This window comes from Chenopodium album, chromosome 5 (genome assembly GCF_948465745.1).
Source record: "Chenopodium album chromosome 5, dcCheAlbu1.1, whole genome shotgun sequence".
Lineage (NCBI taxonomy): Eukaryota > Viridiplantae > Streptophyta > Magnoliopsida > Caryophyllales > Amaranthaceae > Chenopodium > Chenopodium album.
The window spans coordinates 76,073,715-76,099,717 of record NC_137838.1 but is presented as its reverse complement, the minus strand read 5'-3'; the positions used below and the strand labels follow the sequence as shown (position 1 = coordinate 76,099,717).

The 26,003-nt window shown below is 32.3% G+C and overlaps 1 protein-coding gene and 3 long non-coding RNA genes across 4 annotated transcripts; all 4 read right to left on the bottom strand.

Annotated features, from left to right (window-relative positions):
* Positions 1-1,137: 1,137 nt before the first annotated feature.
* Positions 1,138-2,134, bottom strand: LOC145631118 (uncharacterized). Its single transcript, XR_014112349.1, has 3 exons — positions 1,978-2,134; positions 1,759-1,884; positions 1,138-1,503 (listed from the first exon to the last, which is right to left on the bottom strand). It is a non-coding gene; the product is annotated as an uncharacterized LOC145631118 (long non-coding RNA).
* Positions 2,135-8,137: 6,003 nt separating this feature from the next.
* On the bottom strand, positions 8,138-9,219 carry LOC145631116 (uncharacterized). Its single transcript, XR_014112348.1, has 3 exons — positions 9,059-9,219; positions 8,840-8,965; positions 8,138-8,584 (listed from the first exon to the last, which is right to left on the bottom strand). It is a non-coding gene; the product is annotated as an uncharacterized LOC145631116 (long non-coding RNA).
* Positions 9,220-15,214: 5,995 nt separating this feature from the next.
* LOC145631115 (uncharacterized) lies at positions 15,215-16,294 on the bottom strand. The gene is made up of 3 exons (XR_014112347.1): positions 16,136-16,294; positions 15,917-16,042; positions 15,215-15,661 (listed from the first exon to the last, which is right to left on the bottom strand). It is a non-coding gene; the product is annotated as an uncharacterized LOC145631115 (long non-coding RNA).
* A 5,903-nt stretch (positions 16,295-22,197) lies between these two features.
* Positions 22,198-23,299, bottom strand: LOC145631114 (uncharacterized). The gene is made up of 3 exons (XM_081683205.1): positions 23,133-23,299; positions 22,829-22,954; positions 22,198-22,558 (listed from the first exon to the last, which is right to left on the bottom strand). The coding sequence occupies exons 1-3, from the start codon at positions 23,200-23,202 to the stop codon at positions 22,446-22,448; spliced, it is 309 nt and encodes a 102-aa protein (XP_081539331.1). The 5' UTR covers positions 23,203-23,299; the 3' UTR covers positions 22,198-22,445.
* Positions 23,300-26,003: the final 2,704 nt, after the last annotated feature.

Sequence of the window (26,003 nt, the reverse complement as noted above, 5' to 3'; positions counted from 1 at the left end):
TAAGTAATTCATACAAGTAACCTTTGAAGTAACTCATACAAGTAACCCTTGAATAAGTAACTCATACAAGTAACCCATGAAAAAAAATAATACAGGTAACCCCTGAAGAAAAAAAATACAAGTAACTCTTGAAAAAAAAGTACAAGTAACCCCTAAATAAGTAATATATACAAGTAACCCCTGAAAAAAAAAATACAAGTAACCCCTGAATAAATAATCCATACAAGTAACCCCTAAAAAAAATACAAGTAACCCCTGAATAATACAAGTAACCTCTGAATAAGTAATCCATACAAGTAACCCTTGAAAACAAAATACAAGTAACCTCTGAAAAAAAAAAATACAAGTAACCTCTGAAAAAAAAATACAAGTAATCTCTGAAAAAAAAATACAAGTAACTAACCCTGACAAAACCAGTAACCCCGTTATACGAGTGAACAGTAACCCCGTTATACGCGCATAATCCGTTATTTTTACTGACTTGGCAGCAAGCCACACCGTGTGGCCTGCTGCACCAAAAAAGCTCTTAATTAATAAAGATTGATGAAAGTTTTGTTTTGTTTTTTTTTTAAAGATAGATGGATTTTTTTTTTTAGAAATATAGATTCCTAAATTAATACTTATACAATACCCCATCCGTTCCTTAATATAAAGCCTCATTTCCTTTTCAGGTAAACCAAAATACAATGTTTTTTTTTCTATTTAAAGGTTGTTTTATTTGACATTAGGTTAGACCCGTGCGATGCATGGTTTACATAAAACCTATTTTTAATTTGTACATTTTAAAAATAAACGGTATTATACATGAATTTAAATAAGAATTGCGTATATTTTGTAATTTTAATTTTTTTTAATTTTAATCAATATTATGATATAATATATTGTTCAATGTTGTCTAATTCATAGTTCAATGAAGTCGGTCATTTATTAGTGTGCTATTTAAAATTGTTTCAATTTCCTACGATAAGTTGATAGATTTTAGTTGTAATGTAGAAATTTCCAATATTTAAATTTCAAAAATGTTAAATATGATACAAAATATAAAATATATTTAAAAAAAAAGGTGCATGTGCTATCTAAACAAAATACAGTACAATACTTTATAAGATTGATAACGATGCTTAATACTTAAAAAAAAAAAAAAAAAACTTATAATTATGCACTCCAAATCAAATCCACTGGGGACAATTACAATTTGAGCAGTGGGATTAAAATGGAAATAAAAGTGAAATACACGAAACAATTTAAATATGACAAATCAAAAATACATAATGCTGGAATAATACTACTTATCATCAGTAGCATATATATTACTCCTTAGTACATATATATATGATCCCATGATGATTAATTGAGATATATATATTGTTGAAGATTTTGGACGTCGCAGTTAGTCTGAACAAGTACCACCCGAAAGGGTGGCTGAACAAACCCTCTTTCCACAGCATGGAGCATCAAAAAATCCACAACTTTCCCCAAACCCCTTGCAACCTGAGAATGAGTCTGCAAAAATAACATCCCACTCATCAGAAGCGTGCATTACTATCTTCAATTCGTACGTACGTACCGAGTATTATACTACCTCCGTTATAGGTTATGTGCAACGATTAGACATTTTCCCTCTCTGCTTTATGTCAAATCGTTGCACATAACCTGTAACGGAGGTAGTATATATAATGTTACATTTTACTCATATTACGGAGTATAACAAAGGGCTAGATCGATATAGACGTTTTAATAGGGTTTGCTAAGGCTTACCATATACACATACACCTCCACTCAAGGAATCTGAACATGAACCTCCATTACAACACCAATTAAAAGCCCCACAACCTTCTCCAACACCAGCACATCCTTGTACATTTCCAACCATCATCATTTGCACTGCAATTTAAATTTATCAATACATACCAAAATTCCAAAATTAATACAATTTTAATTTAGAAATATAGTTACGAAGCATAATTATAAAATTACCTAATGCAAGAACGACAAATACTTTTAATACATAATTTTTCTTGCCCTCCATTTTTGGGATTTTAGTAAAGTAGCTACTACTAGAAGATTAAAAAAGTTATTTGCCTTTTTTTTTTAATAACTCTAGTAGTTTTTAATGAGGATGCCTCTAACCCTACAACCCGAACCCTATTTATAGTAACTAGTAAGATTTCATTGCATGCAACCTATTATTATAAAGTACAAATTATTGTTGGTTAGTCGTCGGCATCCAGCTCAATATGACTTACGGTTATACAAATCTAGATTTTATTCTTTATTTAATTGACATTCTCGATTGGGAATTTGGGATCAACATGCATTCCGATTCTATTCAAATTTTTAATTTAAAACTGCATTAATAGTAGAATAAAATAAAATAAAAATAAGTTATTGGAATTCATCGTGCAGGAGAGTAACACTAGGAGTACATCATGACTAACGTGCAAATAAAGTAGTTGATTATGTATTGATTATCTGAATGTATGATGTATGAAGATAATATATTGCTTGTCTTGCGCCAGATTTGGTGGATAAAGGATTTTATTTCCCTTTTCATAGAAGGAAAAATTGACCACTGTTAGCTCAAAATAATCTCAACTTTGGATTATTTTTGAATAATTCCAACTTTGGGAATCACTCGTTCAAAATTAAAGCAAGTGATCGGTAACCTCTTATAAAGGTTTTTTTTTTTTTTTTTTTTTTTTTTTTTTTTTTTTTTTTAGTTTTGAGTGTCACATGTCAACACATAGGTTGGAAAAATTGGTCGACCGGCTCTTTAGCACCCCACCCAACCGACCGTTGACCCCCAAAACCACCCACACAACCTGCCCCGACCCCAAAAACCACCAATACGAGATTCCCCCACCCCAAAAACTACCCATACAGCCTGTCTGTAATACCCGAATATTTTATGATTTTATGTTATATTTTAAAAAAAAAAAAATAATAGTTATTTTTATTTATTAAATAACTTTCCTAATCTCATATTTTTAATTTAGAGTTCGGAAAGTTTTAAACCCTATTTAATATCAAGTAAGATTCTTGTTGCTTGGATACTAAAAAAAAAAAAAAAAAAAAAAAAAAAAAAAAAAAAAGCCGTGTATTCATTCCTTTGGCTGTGCGTGAAACAAACCAGACCAAATTTTTTTTTTTTTCCCTTTCTTTTTATTCTCATCATCATATCTAATGTTTAATATGATGATGATAATAATTTATATCATTATATGGTGAGATCAATAGAAAAGCTACACAAATTGCAACACGTCACTTGATATAATTTGCCTTGAATATTGTCATTCCGTTGTACTTTGTCGAAGGTAATCACACTATCAACCCTTAATTAGATCGTTTGTTTATAATTTGATTGTATTATTTATTTTATGTAATCACACTACCTTAATTAATTTTTTGATTTGTTTGATTATAAATTGTTGGTATCAATTGTACTCCGTATTGTTATGTCTAAATTTTATAATTTGTGAATTATATAGGATCATGATTAATATGTATATGATTAGTGTGTGGTATTATATGATTTAATTGTCGCATTGATTGATTGTGTTATTTCTAGGGTTTTTAATGTTGTTGTTATAGGGAGTATTGTTTTATCGAGGTTTTAGGATTGTTAATGCAGAGTATTATTTTCGGGTGGAGATTTGATTAATTTTGGGTACTAGTATTAGTTCTATAAGAGTTGAGATGTTTTTGAATCGAATTATTATGATATTTGGGAACGGTGCCATTGTTGAGATATTATAAATTAATTTGTGAATGGTTATTTGATCGATGTATGAGATCAAATGGTTGAGAATTATTGTTTTGTTCTTGGGTTGAGGCTCGGCGTTATATAACTTAGTCCTTGGCTTGTTGGTAAGAGGGTAATAATCATGAGTTAAGAATGAGGTACAATCTTTATTTTTTATTTATTTATCTATGGTCCCCTACAGTGGAAATTGACCCGTATGTGGTCTGGTTCAAGGTGTTTTCTGGTTATTGGGAGTATTCAAGTTTTTATACTTGTTGGTTTTATTCGAATTACCCATGTTCAAGGCTATGTATTGAACAACGAGCATGACACACTTATGGGATATATTGAGTAAAGGTTCGAATTATTATTCGAGGTTTAGTTGATAAAGGTTATTTTTCAGAGTACAATGTGTAATGTAGTTTCGAACTACATTGTTTAATTGATCTAGTAATGTTAATTATTATATTATACTCTATATTCTGATATGTGGTGATTACTCAGCTTTTGCTGACGTGTGTGTTATTTTGTTGTGCTACTTATGTTTGTGGCCATGTCTTTTTCTTACGGTGGCCCTGCGACGATCTATTTTGGAATTTGTCCTTAATGGTGAGCAGTCAAGATTGTTTTAACAGGTTGATTAAGTGATGATCGTAGCTAAAGGAGCTCAAGTTTTCAATTAGTTTGTCATAACGAGTTTGTAAAGTTGTACAAATAGCTCACCTAGATTATTGGGTTGTAATTATTGGGATTTTGTAAGCCTTAACACTTGACAAGTTGTCAAGTGTGGCGGTAATACCTCTGATTTAGGAGTATGCTTCCGCAATTTTATTTAAAGGTTGTTTATTTTTCCTTTATTTAATGTTTATTATTAGCTAGTAAATCGGGGGTGTTACACTGCCGCCCTGCGCTGACCTCAAAAAAACACCCGTAAAACCGCCCCACCGTCAAAACGACCGATTTCGAGGGTGGGGAAAGGAAGGAGGGGCGATTTTGGAGACGGAGGAAAGGAGAGGGTGCTTGATTAAAGCTTGTGTTGGTGATTTTTAGGGTCAAGGCAGGTTGTGTGGGTGGTTTTGGGGTTCGGCGGTGGGTTAGCTGGGGTGTTAAAGGACAGGCCGGCCGATTTTTGGTGGTTAAGGGGGTGGCCGGCCCTTTTTCGACGAGATAAGGGGAGGGGCTAGGGTTTGGCGGTGGTGGGTAGGTGGCTAGGAAAATTTTGGGTTTTTTTTTGTTTTCTTATAAATTAAGATAAATGGACCAATCATATCATGACGTGTGTCATGATTAAACCCTAATGGTACTTGATGGATTTTTTGAAAAATGGGTGGCATTTGGTGAAGTTTGAAAACTTTGATGGCATTTAGTGAATTATTAAAGTGTTAAGTGGCATTTGGTGAAATAACCAAATAATATATACATTGAAGCGATTCAAACAAGATCTCACGTGAATATATTTTATCGTATATATAAACCACAAATGCGAGTCAAAGGATATTGTGTTAATAGTGTAAAAATCAAAAGGTGTCGACTTAAAAAAAATAAAAAATAAAAAAGGAGGAAATATAATTTATGCCTCTTTTGAATTTAAAAAAAAAAATACTCCGTATAATAATAATAATACTCCCTACGTCCCCGTAAGAACGACCCTTTAGGGTTGATTTCACGGGTATTAGGGTCAGTTCTCATTGACTGAACTCAGCTGAACTGAACTGAACTGAAATGAATATTTTATAAGAGAAGGAAATTAGGAGCTGAACTGAACTAAATTGAGCTGAGCTGAGCTGAACTGAAATGAACTGAACTGAATTTCAACGTAAGAGAACAGGCCCTTAATAAAGTTAAATAAAAATAAGTAAAAGTATATTGGAAAGATAAATTTACATGGGATTTACAAAAAAAGTTGATAGTAATAAAAGTATATGGAAAAACAAAATTTTATATGCAGAAGCTAATTTTGCACAAAAATTGTTGCAAATTGGTGGGTATTTTAATGTTAATGGATCATTCTTTTTGGGACTAAAATTAAGCCAAATAGGTCGTTCTTTCGGGGACGGAGGGAGCATAAACTTGGATTTTCTCTAAATATAATACAGAGTAGATTTTAAAAAAATATACGTAAATCAATAAATGAGGTAAAAGACAAATTATACGGAGTAATATAGAATTAAGCACTGATTACCATGATTAAAAGCTGAACAAGATAATAAGGCCAGGTGATGATTAACTCAGTACAGAAATTGTCCCATAACATTTTGTTTCTTCATTGTTGATCAAACTTATATATTTGGTGATCAATTCTCATTAACCTATCTACAAAATACAGATATAGAAATATCAATTATTTAAATGTATTTAAAAATTCTATCAAAAATTAAACTCATAATTTGGTACACACAGATCTGCACTGGAATTAAAAGAGCTCCATTAAATATCTAGATTACAAACTGTATAAATGTGATTGCTACAAAACTATACATATGAAATGAATGCGACAAATCTAATAGAAAATTAGCCAAAACCATTCATTTTTACGCTAATTGGGAGGGACTATAATCATATGCTTGAACATAAATATGACACCTACAAAAACTAGCAAAATCTCGAGATATGCATAACTTCTAGCACTTGAAACCTTCCTGAAAAGACAAGAAATGTGGAAAATGCTTCCACTATGCTGCAGAAGAGCATTAAATTTTAATTGAAATAGTGAATTAGAAAGGTAATATTGCAACTTAAGTGGGGTAATTTTGAGAATAGGATAGAATATGATAAGTTTTAAGTCAAATAAGTTTTAATCAATTGCAAGCTAAGAAAAACACAAATATTTAATAACATCCGATTTACACTAATTTAGTGTAAATCGGGCTGAGCATGCAACTTCATCAACTCTAAGCAATGGAGTCACCCCGAAATCAGCCGCACCACCGCCGAGAAAAATACCCACCGCCAAACCACCAACCTGTCACCACTCTCAGCTGCCGACCGTCGAACTTCCTTAGCTTCTCCCAAGAATCCGGCGTCCCTCTCGATTTTGACCTTGCTGACCACCCCCATCGCCCGATTCCGGCGTCGCAACTTCCTTCATCCCCTGATCGCGTCGAACTCTAATCCCTGCCCCGATTTCACGTCGAACCCAATGTCGGGTTGGGTGGCCGGGTTTTCGAATAGTCTTGAGGTTGGTTGGGTTTAATGGGGTTTTGGGTTGGCTGGGTGGGTGGGATTCCAATCTGAAAAATTGATTTTCAACAATGGTTTGGTGTCGTTGGTGATTTAATTAAATTGAAAGTTCACCAATATTTACCCAGCAAGTAAAAAGGAGGAGCTCCCTATTCAAGCCCCAATTTCAGAAACAAGCTAAGCTAATTGTTCGTTAAGCATAATTTTTGTTGATTTTGATACTCTGTTTATGGGGGGAAAAAATCACTTTTGTGAAAAAAATGGTCACTTTTGTGAAAAAAAAGGTCACTTTTGTGAAAAAAAAGTTCACTTTTGTGAAAATATAGGTCACTTTTGTATAAATAAAAGGGGTCACTTTTGTAAGAAAAAGGGTCACTTTTGTGAAAAAAAAAGGGTCACTTTTGTGAAAATATGGGTCACTTTTGTAAAAAAAATAGGGGTCACTTTTGTAAGAAAAAAGGGTCACTTTTCGCAAAATGTTCGATATACAATAAAATTATTGTAAACCGGGTGCATGTAAAAGTTTTTGAAGAAAAATGCGTGCGTGTGAAATATAAGTAATTTATCAATCTCGATAAGCTAAATAATAAAAATTGATTTTCCTAAAAATAAAAAAAAAAAAAAAAAAAAAGATAGATGGATTTATTTATTTATTTTTTTTTTTAAGAAATATAGATTCCTAAATTAATACTTATACTACCTCCGGTCCAAATTACTTGCAACTTTGGGGTATTATTTGTGAGATATAAAATATTACAAAGTTGCGAGTAATTTGGACCGGAGGTAGTACAATACTCCATCCGTTCCTTAATATAAAGCCTCATTTCCTTTTAGGTAAACCAAAATACAATGTTTTTTTTTTTCTATTTAAAGGTTGTTTTATTTAACACTAGGTTAGAACCCGTACGATGCATGGTTTATATAAAGCCTATTTTTAATTTGTACATTTTAAAAATAAACGGTATTATACATGAATTTAAATAAGAATTGCGTATATTTTGTAATTTTAATTTTTTTAAATTTTAATCAATATTATGATATAATATCTGTTCAATGTTGTCTAATTCATAGTTCAATGAAGTAGGTCATTTATTAGTGTGCTATTTAAAATTGTTTCAATTTCCTATGATAAGTTGATAGATTTTAGTTGTAATGTAGAAATTTCCAATATTTAAATTTCAAAAATGTTAAATATGATACAAAATATAAAATATATTTAAAAAAAAGGTGCATGTGCTATCCAAACAAAATACAGTACAATACTTTATAAGATTGATAACGATGCTTAATACTTAAAAAAAAAAAAACTTATAATTATGCACTCCAAATCAAATCCACTGGGGACAATTACAATTTGAGCAGTGGGATTAAAATGGAAATAAAAGTGAAATACACGCAACAATTTAAATATGACAAATCAAAAATACATAATGCTGGAATAATACTACTTATCATCAGTAGCATATATATTACTCCTTAGTACATATATATATGATCCCATGATGATTAATTGAGATATATATATTGTTGAAGATTTTGGACGTCGCAGTTAGTCTGAACAAGTACCACCGGAAAGGGTGGCTGAACAAACCCTCTTTCCACAGCATGGAGCATCAAAAAATCCACAACTTTCCCCAAACCCCTTGCAACCTGAGAATGAGTCTGCAAAAATAACATCCCACTCATCAGAAGCGTGCATTACTATCTTCAATTCGTACGTACGTACCGAGTATTATACTACCTCCGTTATAGGTTATGTGCAACGATTAGACATTTTCCCTCTCTGCTTTATGTCAAATCGTTGCACATAACCTGTAACGGAGGTAGTATATATAATGTTACATTTTACTCATATTACGGAGTATAACAAAGGGCTAGATCGATATAGACGTTTTAATAGGGTTTGCTAAGGCTTACCATATACACATACACCTCCACTCAAGGAATCTGAACATGAACCTCCATTACAACACCAATTAAAAGCCCCACAACCTTCTCCAACACCAGCACATCCTTGTACATTTCCAACCATCATCATTTGCACTGCAATTTAAATTTATCAATACATACCAAAATTCCAAAATTAATACAATTTTAATTTAGAAATATAGTTACGAAGCATAATTATAAAATTACCTAATGCAAGAACGACAAATACTTTTAATACATAATTTTTCTTGCCCTCCATTTTTGGGATTTTAGTAAAGTAGCTACTACTAGAAGATTAAAAAAGTTATTTGCCTTTTTTTTTTAATAACTCTAGTAGTTTTTAATGAGGATGCCTCTAACCCTACAACCCGAACCCTATTTATAGTAACTAGTAAGATTTCATTGCATGCAACCTATTATTATAAAGTACAAATTATTGTTGGTTAGTCGTCGGCATCCAGCTCAATATGACTTACGGTTATACAAATCTAGATTTTATTCTTTATTTAATTGACATTCTCGATTGGGAATTTGGGATCAACATGCATTCCGATTCTATTCAAATTTTTAATTTAAAACTGCATTAATAGTAGAATAAAATAAAATAAAAATAAGTTATTGGAATTCATCGTGCAGGAGAGTAACACTAGGAGTACATCATGACTAACGTGCAAATAAAGTAGTTGATTATGTATTGATTATCTGAATGTATGATGTATGAAGATAATATATTGCTTGTCTTGCGCCAGATTTGGTGGATAAAGGATTTTATTTCCCTTTTCATAGAAGGAAAAATTGACCACTGTTAGCTCAAAATAATCTCAACTTTGAATTATTTTTGAATAATTCCAACTTTGGGAATCACTCGTTCAAAATTAAAGCAAGTGATCGGTAACCTCTTATAAAGGTTTTTTTTTTTTTTTTTTTTTTTTTTTTTATTTTTAGTTTTGAGTGTCACATGTCAACACATAGGTTGGAAAAATTGGTCGACCGGCTCTTTAGCACCCCACCCAACCGACCGTTGACCCCCAAAACCACCCACACAACCTGCCCCGACCCCAAAAACCACCAATACGAGATTCCCCCACCCCAAAAACTACCCATACAGCCTGTCTGTAATACCCGAATATTTTATGATTTTATGTTATATTTTAAAAAAAAAAAAATAATAGTTATTTTTATTTATTAAATAACTTTCCTAATCTCATATTTTTAATTTAGAGTTCGGAAAGTTTTAAACCCTATTTAATATCAAGTAGGATTCTTGTTGCTTGGATACTAAAAAAAAAAAAAAAAAAAAAAAAAAAAAAAAAAAAGCCGTGTATTCATTCCTTTGGCTGTGCGTGAAACAAACCAGACCAAATTTTTTTTTTTTTCCCTTTCTTTTTATTCTCATCATCATATCTAATGTTTAATATGATGATGATAATAATTTATATCATTATATGGTGAGATCAATAGAAAAGCTACACAAATTGCAACACGTCACTTGATATAATTTGCCTTGAATATTGTCATTCCGTTGTACTTTGTCGAAGGTAATCACACTATCAACCCTTAATTAGATCGTTTGTTTATAATTTGATTGTATTATTTATTTTATGTAATCACACTACCTTAATTAATTTTTTGATTTGTTTGATTATAAATTGTTGGTATCAATTGTACTCCGTATTGTTATGTCTAAATTTTATAATTTGTGAATTATATAGGATCATGATTAATATGTATATGATTAGTGTGTGGTATTATATGATTTAATTGTCGCATTGATTGATTGTGTTATTTCTAGGGTTTTTAATGTTGTTGTTATAGGGAGTATTGTTTTATCGAGGTTTTAGGATTGTTAATGCAGAGTATTATTTTCGGGTGGAGATTTGATTAATTTTGGGTACTAGTATTAGTTCTATAAGAGTTGAGATGTTTTTGAATCGAATTATTATGATATTTGGGAACGGTGCCATTGTTGAGATATTATAAATTAATTTGTGAATGGTTATTTGATCGATGTATGAGATCAAATGGTTGAGAATTATTGTTTTGTTCTTGGGTTGAGGCTCGGCGTTATATAACTTAGTCCTTGGCTTGTTGGTAAGAGGGTAATAATCATGAGTTAAGAATGAGGTACAATCTTTATTTTTTATTTATTTATCTATGGTCCCCTACAGTGGAAATTGACCCGTATGTGGTCTGGTTCAAGGTGTTTTCTGGTTATTGGGAGTATTCAAGTTTTTATACTTGTTGGTTTTATTCGAATTACCCATGTTCAAGGCTATGTATTGAACAACGAGCATGACACACTTATGGGATATATTGAGTAAAGGTTCGAATTATTATTCGAGGTTTAGTTGATAAAGGTTATTTTTCAGAGTACAATGTGTAATGTAGTTTCGAACTACATTGTTTAATTGATCTAGTAATGTTAATTATTATATTATACTCTATATTCTGATATGTGGTGATTACTCAGCTTTTGCTGACGTGTGTGTTATTTTGTTGTGCTACTTATGTTTGTGGCCATGTCTTTTTCTTACGGTGGCCCTGCGACGATCTATTTTGGAATTTGTCCTTAATGGTGAGCAGTCAAGATTGTTTTAACAGGTTGATTAAGTGATGATCGTAGCTAAAGGAGCTCAAGTTTTCAATTAGTTTGTCATAACGAGTTTGTAAAGTTGTACAAATAGCTCACCTAGATTATTGGGTTGTAATTATTGGGATTTTGTAAGCCTTAACACTTGACAAGTTGTCAAGTGTGGCGGTAATACCTCTGATTTAGGAGTATGCTTCCGCAATTTTATTTAAAGGTTGTTTATTTTTCCTTTATTTAATGTTTATTATTAGCTAGTAAATCGGGGGTGTTACACTGCCGCCCTGCGCTGACCTCAAAAAAACACCCGTAAAACCGCCCCACCGTCAAAACGACCGATTTCGAGGGTGGGGAAAGGAAGGAGGGGCGATTTTGGAGACGGAGGAAAGGAGAGGGTGCTTGATTAAAGCTTGTGTTGGTGATTTTTAGGGTCAGGGCAGGTTGTGTGGGTGGTTTTGGGGTTCGGCGGTGGGTTAGCTGGGGTGTTAAAGGACAGGCCGGCCGATTTTTGGTGGTTAAGGGGGTGGCCGGCCCTTTTTCGACGAGATAAGGGGAGGGGCTAGGGTTTGGCGGTGGTGGGTAGGTGGCTAGGAAAATTTTGGGTTTTTTTTTGTTTTCTTATAAATTAAGATAAATGGACCAATCATATCATGACGTGTGTCATGATTAAACCCTAATGGTACTTGATGGATTTTTTGAAAAATGGGTGGCATTTGGTGAAGTTTGAAAACTTTGATGGCATTTAGTGAATTATTAAAGTGTTAAGTGGCATTTGGTGAAATAACCAAATAATATATACATTGAAGCGATTCAAACAAGATCTCACGTGAATATATTTTATCGTATATATAAACCACAAATGCGAGTCAAAGGATATTGTGTGAATAGTGTAAAAATCAAAAGGTGTCGACTTAAAAAAAATAAAAAATAAAAAAGGAGGAAATATAATTTATGCCTCTTTTGAATTTTTTAAAAAAAAATACTCCGTATAATAATAATAATACTCCCTACGTCCCCGTAAGAACGACCCTTTAGGGTTGATTTCACGGGTATTAGGGTCAGTTCTCATTGACTGAACTCAGCTAAACTGAACTGAACTGAAATGAATATTTTATAAGAGAAGGAAATTAGGAGCTGAACTGAACTAAATTGAGCTGAGCTGAGCTGAACTGAAATGAACTGAACTGAATTTCAACGTAAGAGAACAGGCCCTTAATAAAGTTAAATAAAAATAAGTAAAAGTATATTGGAAAGATAAATTTACATGGGATTTACAAAAAAAGTTGATAGTAATAAAAGTATATGGAAAAACAAAATTTTATATGCAGAAGCTAATTTTGCACAAAAATTGTTGCAAATTGGTGGGTATTTTAATGTTAATGGATCATTCTTTTTGGGACTAAAATTAAGCCAAATAGGTCGTTCTTTCGGGGACGGAGGGAGCATAAACTTGGATTTTCTCTAAATATAATACAGAGTAGATTTTAAAAAAATATACGTAAATCAATAAATGAGGTAAAAGACAAATTATACGGAGTAATATAGAATTAAGCACTGATTACCATGATTAAAAGCTGAACAAGATAATAAGGCCAGGTGATGATTAACTCAGTACAGAAATTGTCCCATAACATTTTGTTTCTTCATTGTTGATCAAACTTATATATTTGGTGATCAATTCTCATTAACCTATCTACAAAATACAGATATAGAAATATCAATTATTTAAATGTATTTAAAAATTCTATCAAAAATTAAACTCATAATTTGGTACACACAGATCTGCACTGGAATTAAAAGAGCTCCATTAAATATCTAGATTACAAACTGTATAAATGTGATTGCTACAAAACTATACATATGAAATGAATGCGACAAATCTAATAGAAAATTAGCCAAAACCATTCATTTTTACGCTAATTGGGAGGGACTATAATCATATGCTTGAACATAAATATGACACCTACAAAAACTAGCAAAATCTCGAGATATGCATAACTTCTAGCACTTGAAACCTTCCTGAAAAGACAAGAAATGTGGAAAATGCTTCCACTATGCTGCAGAAGAGCATTAAATTTTAATTGAAATAGTGAATTAGAAAGGTAATATTGCAACTTAAGTGGGGTAATTTTGAGAATAGGATAGAATATGATAAGTTTTAAGTCAAATAAGTTTTAATCAATTGCAAGCTAAGAAAAACACAAATATTTAATAACATCCGATTTACACTAATTTAGTGTAAATCGGGCTGAGCATGCAACTTCATCAACTCTAAGCAATGGAGTCACCCCGAAATCAGCCGCACCACCGCCGAGAAAAATACCCACCGCCAAACCACCAACCTGTCACCACTCTCAGCTGCCGACCGTCGAACTTCCTTAGCTTCTCCCAAGAATCCGGCGTCCCTCTCGATTTTGACCTTGCTGACCACCCCCATCGCCCGATTCCGGCGTCGCAACTTCCTTCATCCCCTGATCGCGTCGAACTCTAATCCCTGCCCCGATTTCACGTCGAACCCAATGTCGGGTTGGGTGGCCGGGTTTTCGAATAGTCTTGAGGTTGGTTGGGTTTAATGGGGTTTTGGGTTGGCTGGGTGGGTGGGATTCCAATCTGAAAAATTGATTTTCAACAATGGTTTGGTGTCGTTGGTGATTTAATTAAATTGAAAGTTCACCAATATTTACCCAGCAAGTAAAAAGGAGGAGCTCCCTATTCAAGCCCCAATTTCAGAAACAAGCTAAGCTAATTGTTCGTTAAGCATAATTTTTGTTGATTTTGATACTCTGTTTATGGGGGGAAAAAATCACTTTTGTGAAAAAAATGGTCACTTTTGTGAAAAAAAAGGTCACTTTTGTGAAAAAAAAGTTCACTTTTGTGAAAATATAGGTCACTTTTGTATAAATAAAAGGGGTCACTTTTGTAAGAAAAAGGGTCACTTTTGTGAAAAAAAAAGGGTCACTTTTGTGAAAATATGGGTCACTTTTGTAAAAAAAATAGGGGTCACTTTTGTAAGAAAAAAGGGTCACTTTTCGCAAAATGTTCGATATACAATAAAATTATTGTAAACCGGGTGCATGTAAAAGTTTTTGAAGAAAAATGCGTGCGTGTGAAATATAAGTAATTTATCAATCTCGATAAGCTAAATAATAAAAATTGATTTTCCTAAAAATAAAATAAAAAAAAAAAAAAAAAGATAGATGGATTTATTTATTTATTTTTTTTTTTAAGAAATATAGATTCCTAAATTAATACTTATACTACCTCCGGTCCAAATTACTTGCAACTTTGGGGTATTATTTGTGAGATATAAAATATTACAAAGTTGCGAGTAATTTGGACCGGAGGTAGTACAATACTCCATCCGTTCCTTAATATAAAGCCTCATTTCCTTTTAGGTAAACCAAAATACAATGTTTTTTTTTTTCTATTTAAAGGTTGTTTTATTTAACACTAGGTTAGAACCCGTACGATGCATGGTTTATATAAAGCCTATTTTTAATTTGTACATTTTAAAAATAAACGGTATTATACATGAATTTAAATAAGAATTGCGTATATTTTGTAATTTTAATTTTTTTAAATTTTAATCAATATTATGATATAATATCTGTTCAATGTTGTCTAATTCATAGTTCAATGAAGTAGGTCATTTATTAGTGTGCTATTTAAAATTGTTTCAATTTCCTATGATAAGTTGATAGATTTTAGTTGTAATGTAGAAATTTCCAATATTTAAATTTCAAAAATGTTAAATATGATACAAAATATAAAATATATTTAAAAAAAAGGTGCATGTGCTATCCAAACAAAATACAGTACAATACTTTATAAGATTGATAACGATGCTTAATACTTAAAAAAAAAAAAACTTATAATTATGCACTCCAAATCAAATCCACTGGGGACAATTACAATTTGAGCAGTGGGATTAAAATGGAAATAAAAGTGAAATACACGCAACAATTTAAATATGACAAATCAAAAATACATAATGCTGGAATAATACTACTTATCATCAGTAGCATATATATTACTCCTTAGTACATATATATATGATCCCATGATGATTAATTGAGATATATATATTGTTGAAGATTTTGGACGTCGCAGTTAGTCTGAACAAGTACCACCGGAAAGGGTGGCTGAACAAACCCTCTTTCCACAGCATGGAGCATCAAAAAATCCACAACTTTCCCCAAACCCCTTGCAACCTGAGAATGAGTCTGCAAAAATAACATCCCACTCATCAGAAGCGTGCATTACTATCTTCAATTCGTACGTACGTACCGAGTATTATACTACCTCCGTTATAGGTTATGTGCAACGATTAGACATTTTCCCTCTCTGCTTTATGTCAAATCGTTGCACATAACCTGTAACGGAGGTAGTATATATAATGTTACATTTTACTCATATTACGGAGTATAACAAAGGGCTAGATCGATATAGACGTTTTAATAGGGTTTGCTAAGGCTTACCATATACACATACACCTCCACTCAAGGAATCTGAACATGAACCTCCATTACAACACCAATTAAAAGCCCCACAACCTTCTCCAACACCAGCACATCCTTGTACATTTCCAACCATCATCATTTGCACTGCAATTTAAATTTATCAATACATACCAAAATTCCAAAATTAATACAATTTTAATTTAGAAATATAGTTACGAAGCATAATTATAAAATTACCTAATGCAAGAACGACAAATACTTTTAATACATAATTTTTCTTGCCCTCCATTTTTGGGATTTTAGTAAAGTAGCTACTACTAGAAGATTAAAAAAGTTATTTGCCTTTTTTTTTTAATAACTCTAGTAGTTTTTAATGAGGATGCCTCTAACCCTACAACCCGAACCCTATTTATAGTAACTAGTAAGATTTCATTGCATGCAACCTATTATTATAAAGTACAAATTATTGTTGGTTAGTCGTCGGCATCCAGCTCAATATGACTTACGGTTATACAAATCTAGATTTTATTCTTTATTTAATTGACATTCTCGATTGGGAATTTGGGATCAACATGCATTCCGATTCTATTCAAATTTTTAATTTAAAACTGCATTAATAGTAGAATAAAATAAAATAAAAATAAGTTATTGGAATTCATCGTGCAGGAGAGTAACACTAGGAGTACATCATGACTAACGTGCAAATAAAGTAGTTGATTATGTATTGATTATCTGAATGTATGATGTATGAAGATAATATATTGCTTGTCTTGCGCCAGATTTGGTGGATAAAGGATTTTATTTCCCTTTTCATAGAAGGAAAAATTGACCACTGTTAGCTCAAAATAATCTCAACTTTGAATTATTTTTGAATAATTCCAACTTTGGGAATCACTCGTTCAAAATTAAAGCAAGTGATCGGTAACCTCTTATAAAGGTTTTTTTTTTTTTTTTTTTTTTTTTTTTTTTAGTTTTGAGTGTCACATGTCAACACATAGGTTGGAAAAATTGGTCGACCGGCTCTTTAGCACCCCACCCAACCGACCGTTGACCCCCAAAACCACCCACACAACCTGCCCCGACCCCAAAAACCGCCAATACGAGATTCCCCCACCCCAAAAACTACCCATACAGCCTGTCTGTAATACCCGAATATTTTATGTTATATTTTTTTAAAAAAAAAATAATAGTTATTTTTATTTATTAAATAACTTTCCTAATCTCATATTTTTAATTTAGAGTTCGGAAAGTTTTAAACCCTATTTAATATCAAGTAGGATTCTTGTTGCTTGGATACTAAAAAAAAAAAAAAAAAAAAAAAAAAAAAAAAAAAAAAAAAAAAAAAAGCCGTGTATTCATTCCTTTGGCTGTGCGTGAAACAAACCAGACCAAATTTTTTTTTTTTCCCTTTCTTTTTATTCTCATCATCATATCTAATGTTTAATATGATGATGATAATAATTTATATCATTATATGGTGAGATCAATAGAAAAGCTACACAAATTGCAACACGTCACTTGATATAATTTGCCTTGAATATTGTCATTCCGTTGTACTTTGTCGAAGGTAATCACACTATCAACCCTTAATTAGATCGTTTGTTTATAATTTGATTGTATTATTTATTTTATGTAATCACACTACCTTAATTAATTTTTTGATTTGTTTGATTATAAATTGTTGGTATCAATTGTACTCCGTATTGTTATGTCTAAATTTTATAATTTGTGAATTATATAGGATCATGATTAATATGTATATGATTAGTGTGTGGTATTATATGATTTAATTGTCGCATTGATTGATTGTGTTATTTCTAGGGTTTTTAATGTTGTTGTTATAGGGAGTATTGTTTTATCGAGGTTTTAGGATTGTTAATGCAGAGTATTATTTTCGGGTGGAGATTTGATTAATTTTGGGTACTAGTATTAGTTCTATAAGAGTTGAGATGTTTTTGAATCGAATTATTATGATATTTGGGAACGGTGCCATTGTTGAGATATTATAAATTAATTTGTGAATGGTTATTTGATCGATGTATGAGATCAAATGGTTGAGAATTATTGTTTTGTTCTTGGGTTGAGGCTCGGCGTTATATAACTTAGTCCTTGGCTTGTTGGTAAGAGGGTAATAATCATGAGTTAAGAATGAGGTACAATCTTTATTTTTTATTTATTTTTCTATGGTCCCCTACAGTGGAAATTGTCCCGTATGTGGTCTGGTTCAAGGTGTTTTCTGGTTATTGGGAGTATTCAAGTTTTTATACTTGTTGGTTTTATTCGAATTACCCATGTTCAAGGCTATGTATTGAACAACGAGCATGACACACTTATGGGATATATTGAGTAGAGGTTCGAATTATTATTCGAGGTTTAGTTGATAAAGGTTATTTTTCAGAGTACAATGTGTAATGTAGTTTCGAACTACATTGTTTAATTGATCTAGTAATGTTAATTATTATATTATACTCTATATTCTGATATGTGGTGATTACTCAGCTTTTGCTGACGTGTGTGTTATTTTGTTGTGCTACTTATGTTTGTGGCCATGTCTTTTTCTTACGGTGGCCCTGCGACGATCTATTTTGGAATTTGTCCTTAATGGTGAGCAGTCAAGATTGTTTTAACAGGTTGATCAAATGATGATCGTAGCTAAAGGAGCTCAAGTTTTCAATTAGTTTGTCATAACGAGTTTGTAAAGTTGTACAAATAGCTCACCTAGATTATTGGGTTGTAATTATTGGGATTTTGTAAGCCTTAACACTTGACAAGTTGTCAAGTGTGGCGGTAATACCTCTGATTTAGGAGTATGCTTCCGCAATTTTATTTAAAGGTTGTTTATTTTTCCTTTATTTAATGTTTATTATTAGCTAGTAAATCGGGGGTGTTACACTGCCGCCCTGCGCTGACCTCAAAAAAACACCCGTAAAACCGCCCCACCGTCAAAACGACCGATTTCGAGGGTAGGGAAAGGAAGGAGGGGCGATTTTGGAGACGGAGGAAAGGAGAGGGTGCTTGATTAAAGCTTGTGTTGGTGATTTTTAGGGTCAGGGCAGGTTGTGTGGGTGGTTTTGGGGGTCGGCGGTGGGTTAGCTGGGGTGTTAAAGGACAGGCCGGCCGATTTTTGGTGGTTAAGGGGGTGGCCGGCCCTTTTTCGACGAGATAAGGGGAGGGGCTAGGGTTTGGCGGTGGTGGGTAGGTGGCTGGGAAAATTTTGGGTTTTTTTTTGTTTTCTTATAAATTAAGATAAATGGACCAATCATATCATGACGTGTGTCATGATTAAACCCTAATGGTACTTGATGGATTTTTTGAAAAATGGGTGGCATTTGGTGAAGTTTGAAAACTTTGATGGCATTTAGTGAATTATTAAAGTGTTAAGTGGCATTTGGTGAAATAGCCAAATAATATATACATTGAAGCGATTCAAACAAGATCCCACGTGAATATATTTTATCGTATATATAAACCACAAATGCGAGTCAAAGGATATTGTGTGAATAGTGTAAAAATCAAAAGGTGTCGACTTAAAAAAAATAAAAAATAAAAAAGGAGGAAATATAATTTATGCCTCTTTTGAATTTAAAAAAAAAAAAATACTCTATATAATAATAATACTCCCTACGTCCCCGTAAGAACGACCCTTTAGGGTTGATTTCACGGGTATTAGGGCCAGTTCTCATTGACTGAACTCAGCTGAACTGAACTGAACTGAAATGAATATTTTATAAGAGAAGGAAATTAGGAGCTGAACTGAACTAAATTGAGCTAAGCTGAGCTGAACTGAAATGAACTGAACTGAATTTCAACGTAAGAGAACAGACCCTTAATAAAGTTAAATAAAAATAAGTAAAAATATATTGGAAAGATAAATTTACATGGGATTTACAAAAAAAGTTGATAGTAATAAAAGTATATGGAAAAACAAAATTTTATATGCAGAAGCTAATTTTGCACAAAAATTGTTGCAAATTGGTGGGTATTTTAATGTTAATGGATCATTCTTTTTGGGACTAAAATTAGGCCAAATAGGTCGTTCTTTCGGGGACGGAGGGAGCATAAACTTGGATTTTCTCTAAATATAATACAGAGTAGATTTTAAAAAAATATACGTAAATCAATAAATGAGGTAAAAGACAAATTATACGAGTAATATAGAATTAAGCACTGATTACCATGATTAAAAGCTGAACAAGATAATAAGGCCAGGTGATGATTAACTCAGTACAGAAATTGTCCCATAACATTTTGTTTCTTCATTGTTGATCAAACTTATATATTTGGTGATCAATTCTCATTAACCTATCTACAAAATACAGATATAGAAATATCAATTATTTAAATGTATTTAAAAATTCTATCAAAAATTAAACTCATAATTTGGTACATAAATATGACACCTACAAAAACTAGCAAAATCTCGAGATATGCATAACTTCTAGCACTTTAAACCTTCCTGAAAAGACAAGAAATGTGGAAAATGCTTCCACTATGCTGCAGAAGAGCATTAAATTTTAATTGAAATAGTGAATTAGAAAGGTAATATTGCAACTTAAGTGGGGTAATTTTGAGAATAGGATAGAATATGATAAGTTTTAAGTCAAATAAGTTTTAATCAATTGCAAGCTAAGAAAAACACAAATATTTAATAACATCCGATTTACACTAATTTAGTGTAAATCGGGCTGAGCATGCAACTTCATCAACTCTAAGCAATGGAGTCACCCCGAAATCAGCCGCACCACCGCCGAGAAAAATACCTACCGCCAAACCACTAACCTGTCACCACTCTCAGCTGCCGACCGTCGAACTTCCTTAGCTTCTCCCAAGAATCCGGCGTCCCTCTCGATTTTGACCTTGCTGACCACCCCCATCGCCCGATTTCGGCGTCGCAACCTCCTTCATCCCCTGATCGCGTCGAACTCTAATCCCTGCCCCGATTTCACGTCGAACCCAATGTCGGGTTGGGTGGCCGGGTTTTTGAATAGTCTTGAGGTTGGTTGGGTTTAATGGGGTTTTGGGTTGGCTGGGTGGGTGGGATTCCAATCTGAAAAATTGATTTTTCAACAATGGTTTGGTGTCGTTGGTGATTTAATTAAATTGAAAGTTCACCAATATTTACCCAGCAAGTAAAAAGGAGGAGCTCCCTATTCAAGCCCCAATTTCAGAAACAAGCTAAGCTAATTGTTCGTTAAGCATAATTTTTGTTGATTTTGGTACTCTGTTTATGGGGGGAAAAAATCACTTTTGTGAAAAAAATGGTCACTTTTGTGAAAAAAAGAGGTCACTTTTGTGAAAAAAAAGTTCACTTTTGTGAAAATATAGGTCACTTTTGTATAAATAAAAGGGGTCACTTTTGTAAGAAAAAGGGTCACTTTTGTGAAAAAAAAGGGTCACTTTTGTGAAAATATGGGTCACTTTTGTAAAAAAAATAGGGGTCACTTTTGTAAGAAAAAAGGGTCACTTTTCGCAAAATGTTCGATATACAATAAAATTATTGTAAACCGGGTGCATGTAAAAGTTTTTGAAGAAAAATGCGTGCGTGTGAAATATAAGTAATTTATCAATCTCGATAAGCTAAATAATAAAAATTGATTTTCCTAAAAAAAAAATAATAATAAAAAAAAAAAAAGATAGATGGATTTATTTATTTATTTATTTATTTTTAAGAAATATAGATTCCTAAATTAATACTTATACTACCTCCGGTCCAAATTATTTGCAACTTTGGGGTATTATTTGTGAGATATAAAATATTACAAAGTTGCGAGTAATTTGGACCGGAGGTAGTACAATACTCCATCCGTTCCTTAATATAAAGCCTCATTTCCTTTTAGGTAAACCAAAATACAATGTTTTTTTTTCTATTTAAAGGTTGTTTTATTTAACACTAGGTTAGAACCCGTACGATGCATGGTTTATATAAAGCCTATTTTTAATTTGTACATTTTAAAAATAAACGGTATTATACATGAATTTAAATAAGAATTGCGTATATTTTGTAATTTTAATTTTTTTAAATTTTAATCAATATTATGATATAATATCTGTTCAATGTTGTCTAATTCATAGTTCAATGAAGTCGGTCATTTATTAGTGTGCTATTTAAAATTGTTTCAATTTCCTATGATAAGTTGATAGATTTTAGTTGTAATGTAGAAATTTCCAATATTTAAATTTCAAAAATGTTAAATATGATACAAAATATAAAATATATTTTAAAAAAAAGGTGCATGTGCTATCCAAACAAAATACAGTACAATACTTGATAAGATTGATAACGATGCTTAATACTTTAAAAAAAAAAACTTATTATTATGCACTCCGAATCAAATCCATTTGGGAGAATTACAATTTGAGCAGTGGGATTAAAATGGAAATAAAAGTGAAATACACGTAACAATTTAAATATGACAAATCAAAAATACATAATGCTGGAATAATACTACTTATCATCAGTAGCATATATATTACTCCTTAGTTGATATATATATGATCCCATGATGATTAATTGAGAATATATTGTTGAAGATTTTGGACGTCGCAGTTAGTCTGAACAAGTGCCACCCGAAAGGGTGGCTGAACAAACCCTCTTTCCACAGCATGGAGCATCAAAAAATCCACAACTTTCCCCAAACCCCTTGCAACCTGAGAATGAGTCTGCAAAAATAACATCCTACTCATCAGAAGCGTGCATTACTATCTTCAATTCGTACGTACGTACCGAGTATTATACTACATCCGTTACAGGTTATGTGCAACGATTAGACATTTTCCCTCTCTGCTTTATGTCAAATCGTTGCACGTACATAACCTGTAACGGAGGTAGTATATATAATGTTACATTCTACTCCGCATATATGTTATACGAAGTACAACAAAGGGCTAAATCGATATAGACGTTTTAATAGGGGCTTTGCTAAGGCTTACCATATACACATACACCTCCACTCAAGGAATCTGAACATGAACCTCCATTACAACACCAATTAAAAGCCCCACAACCTTCTCCAACACCAGCACATCCTTGTACTTTTCCAACCAACATCATTTGCACTGCAATTTAAATTTATCAATACATACCAAAATTAATATTGGCTAGTAAAAAAATACTTTGTAGATTTTAATAACAAACATATAACTAATAACGTCGTAATTTTTTTTTTTCCATAAAATTTCGACTCAATACAATTTTAGAAATATAGTTACTAAGCATATATAATTATAAAATTACCTAATGCAAGAACGACAAATACTTTTAATACATAATTTTTCTTGTTGGAAAACACTAGCTTGCCCTCCATTTTTGGAATGTTAGTAAAGTAGCTACTACTAGAAGATTAAGAAAGTTATTTGCCTTTTTTGAATAACTCTAGTAGTTTTTAATGAGGATGCCTCTAACCCTACAACCCGAACCCTATTTATAGTACGTTTTCATTTCATGCAACCTATTATTATAATGTACAAATTATTACTCGTATTGGTTAGTCGTCGGCATCCAGCTCAATATGACATAGGGTTATACAAATGTGGATTTTATTCTTTAATTTGATATTCTCAATTGGGAATTTGGGATCAACACGCATTCCGATCTTATTTCAAATTTTTAATTTAAAACTACATTAATCATTAATAGTAGAATAAAATAAAATAAAATAAGTTGTTGGAATTCTTTTCATAAATAGTACTCTGATCTCTCGGATCTGATAGAATAATAGAGATGTTGCTTTTTTTTTCACTATTCACATACTCCCTCCGTTTTAAATACTTACTCCATTTCTCCATGCGCATTTCTCCATGCGCGGAGTTTTAGGAGAAATTGGATAAAGTAATAAAATATTAAGGTAGTGGGGTTGGTGGAAGAATAAAAAAGTGTAAAAGGCAAATGTAGTGGAGAAAATTGGAGGAGAGAGAATATATGTTGGGTCCACCAAGTTAGATAAATTAATTAAATATTGTAAAAGTTTTCCAAATAAAAAAATGGAGCAAGTATTTAAAAACGGCTGAAAAAGAAAAGTGGAGCAAGTATTAAAAAACGGAGGGGGTATTATACTAACATAATAAAAACATATTTTGTCATAAAATATGTTTTTAGATAGGTATTAATATAAAGTTTCATATTAGAGTATGACTTTTAATATAATTTTTTTTAATATCTAATTATATAAAAATAAGGTCAAATCAGTGCATTGGCATGTGTGCAAAAGTTGATTATGCCAGTTATTCAGGGATAGAGAAAGAAAATAGCTAGACATTAGAGCTCAAAGTAGCTAGGGCCCTATTTGGAGGTAGCGTTTGAGGTAACGGTTAGCGTTTTGACCAGTCAAGTCAAAACAGTACTAGAAAAAATTTGAGAGTGTTTAGCAAGGTAGCGATTTTAGTAGCGGTTAGCGATAGAGGTGACGTTTACGTAGCTTTTCTCAAATGTTAAAAATAGTAGCATTTAAAAGTAGTAGCGTTTGGCAAATTTTTATTAATTTTAATGCAATATATATGAATTTTGATATATTTTGTTATTGCAACCCACTACTTTTGCCAAACACTCATACTATCAATCGTTAATTTGACAGCTAACCTCTACCCACTACTAATAAATCGCTACTCGCTACCTTAACAGTTACCCACTACTCGACCGCTAAAAGCTATCCGCTACCCGCTACTTTTACCAAACATGTCCTAAATTAACTTAAAAAACTTATATGACATCGCACGCGTTAGCCGCTTTATTTTTAATATACTTCTAATTAAAACTCCAAAACTTCTCTTATATTTATCAGGTTTACAAATTTTGCTATTTTCGATATTTTCTATCCAATTCATTTAGGAATTCGCAAGTGTTTTTTTTTTTTTTTTGACAAGGTAGGAATTCGCAATTGATTTCATTAAAATCTACGGTTCATCAGCATTGTGGGTTTGCTCTATTTTGCATGTAAAAACCTACCTAATAAATAACTAAATAAAATATTGTAAGGAAATACCTAATAAAAGATAAAATGTTGTTAAAAGCTAATTAATAAAACGTAAAATATTGTAAAATACAATCTCGATTTTCCGGATTTCCACCATTGACCCACTTTTTTTTTGACAAAAAGAAAAAAGATTTCATTAATAAAAGATAATCAAATGGCACTTATATATAATTTCAAGGAAATCTAAAAATTCAATACAAGTACAAATCACCTTAGAACTAGTTACATTGCAGATTAAAAGATCTTGTTAAATTTGTTTTTAATGTAAATTTTCCAAATTACTCCATATAATGGAGAATTGAATTTTTTTTTATTTTTTTTTAAAAAAAAAAACTTAAATTTTCTTATTTAATTATTCATCGTGCAGGATAGTAACACTAGGAGTATATCATGACTAACGTGCAAATAAAGTAGTTGATTATGTATTGATTATCTGAATGTGTGATGTATGAAGATAATATATTGCTTGTCTTGCGCCAGATTTGGTGGATAAAAGATTTTATTTCCCTTTTCATAGAAGGAAATATTGACGACCGTTTGCTCAAAAAATAATCTCAACTTTGGATTATTTTTTAATAATCCTAATTTTAAGAGTCACTCGTTTAAATTGAAAGCAAGTGATCGGTAACCTCTTATAAAGGTTTTTTTTTTAAGTTTTGAGTGACACATGTCAACACATAGGTTAGAAAAATTGGCCGACCGGCTCTATAGCACCCCAAATGACCCACCGTCGACCCCCAAAACCACCCACACAAACCTGCATTAACCCCAAAACTACCCACACAGCCTGCCCTGACCTCAAAAAAACTCCCGTAAAATCGCCCCACCATCAAAACGACCGATTTCGAGGATGGAGAAAGGGAGGAGGCCGGGGCGATTTTGGCGACGGAGGAAAGGAGAGGGTGCTTGATTAAAGCTTGTGTTGGTGGTTTTTAGGGTCGGGGCAGGTTGTGTGGGAGGTTTTGGGGGTCGGCGGTGGGTTAGCTGGGGTGCTAAAGGACAAGCCGGCTGATTTTTGGTGGTTAAGGGGGTGGCCGACCGTTTTTCGGCGAGATAAGGGGAGGGGCTAGGGTTTGGCGGTGGTGGGTAGGTGGCTGGGGAAAATTTGAGGTTTTTTTTTTGTTTTCTTATGAATT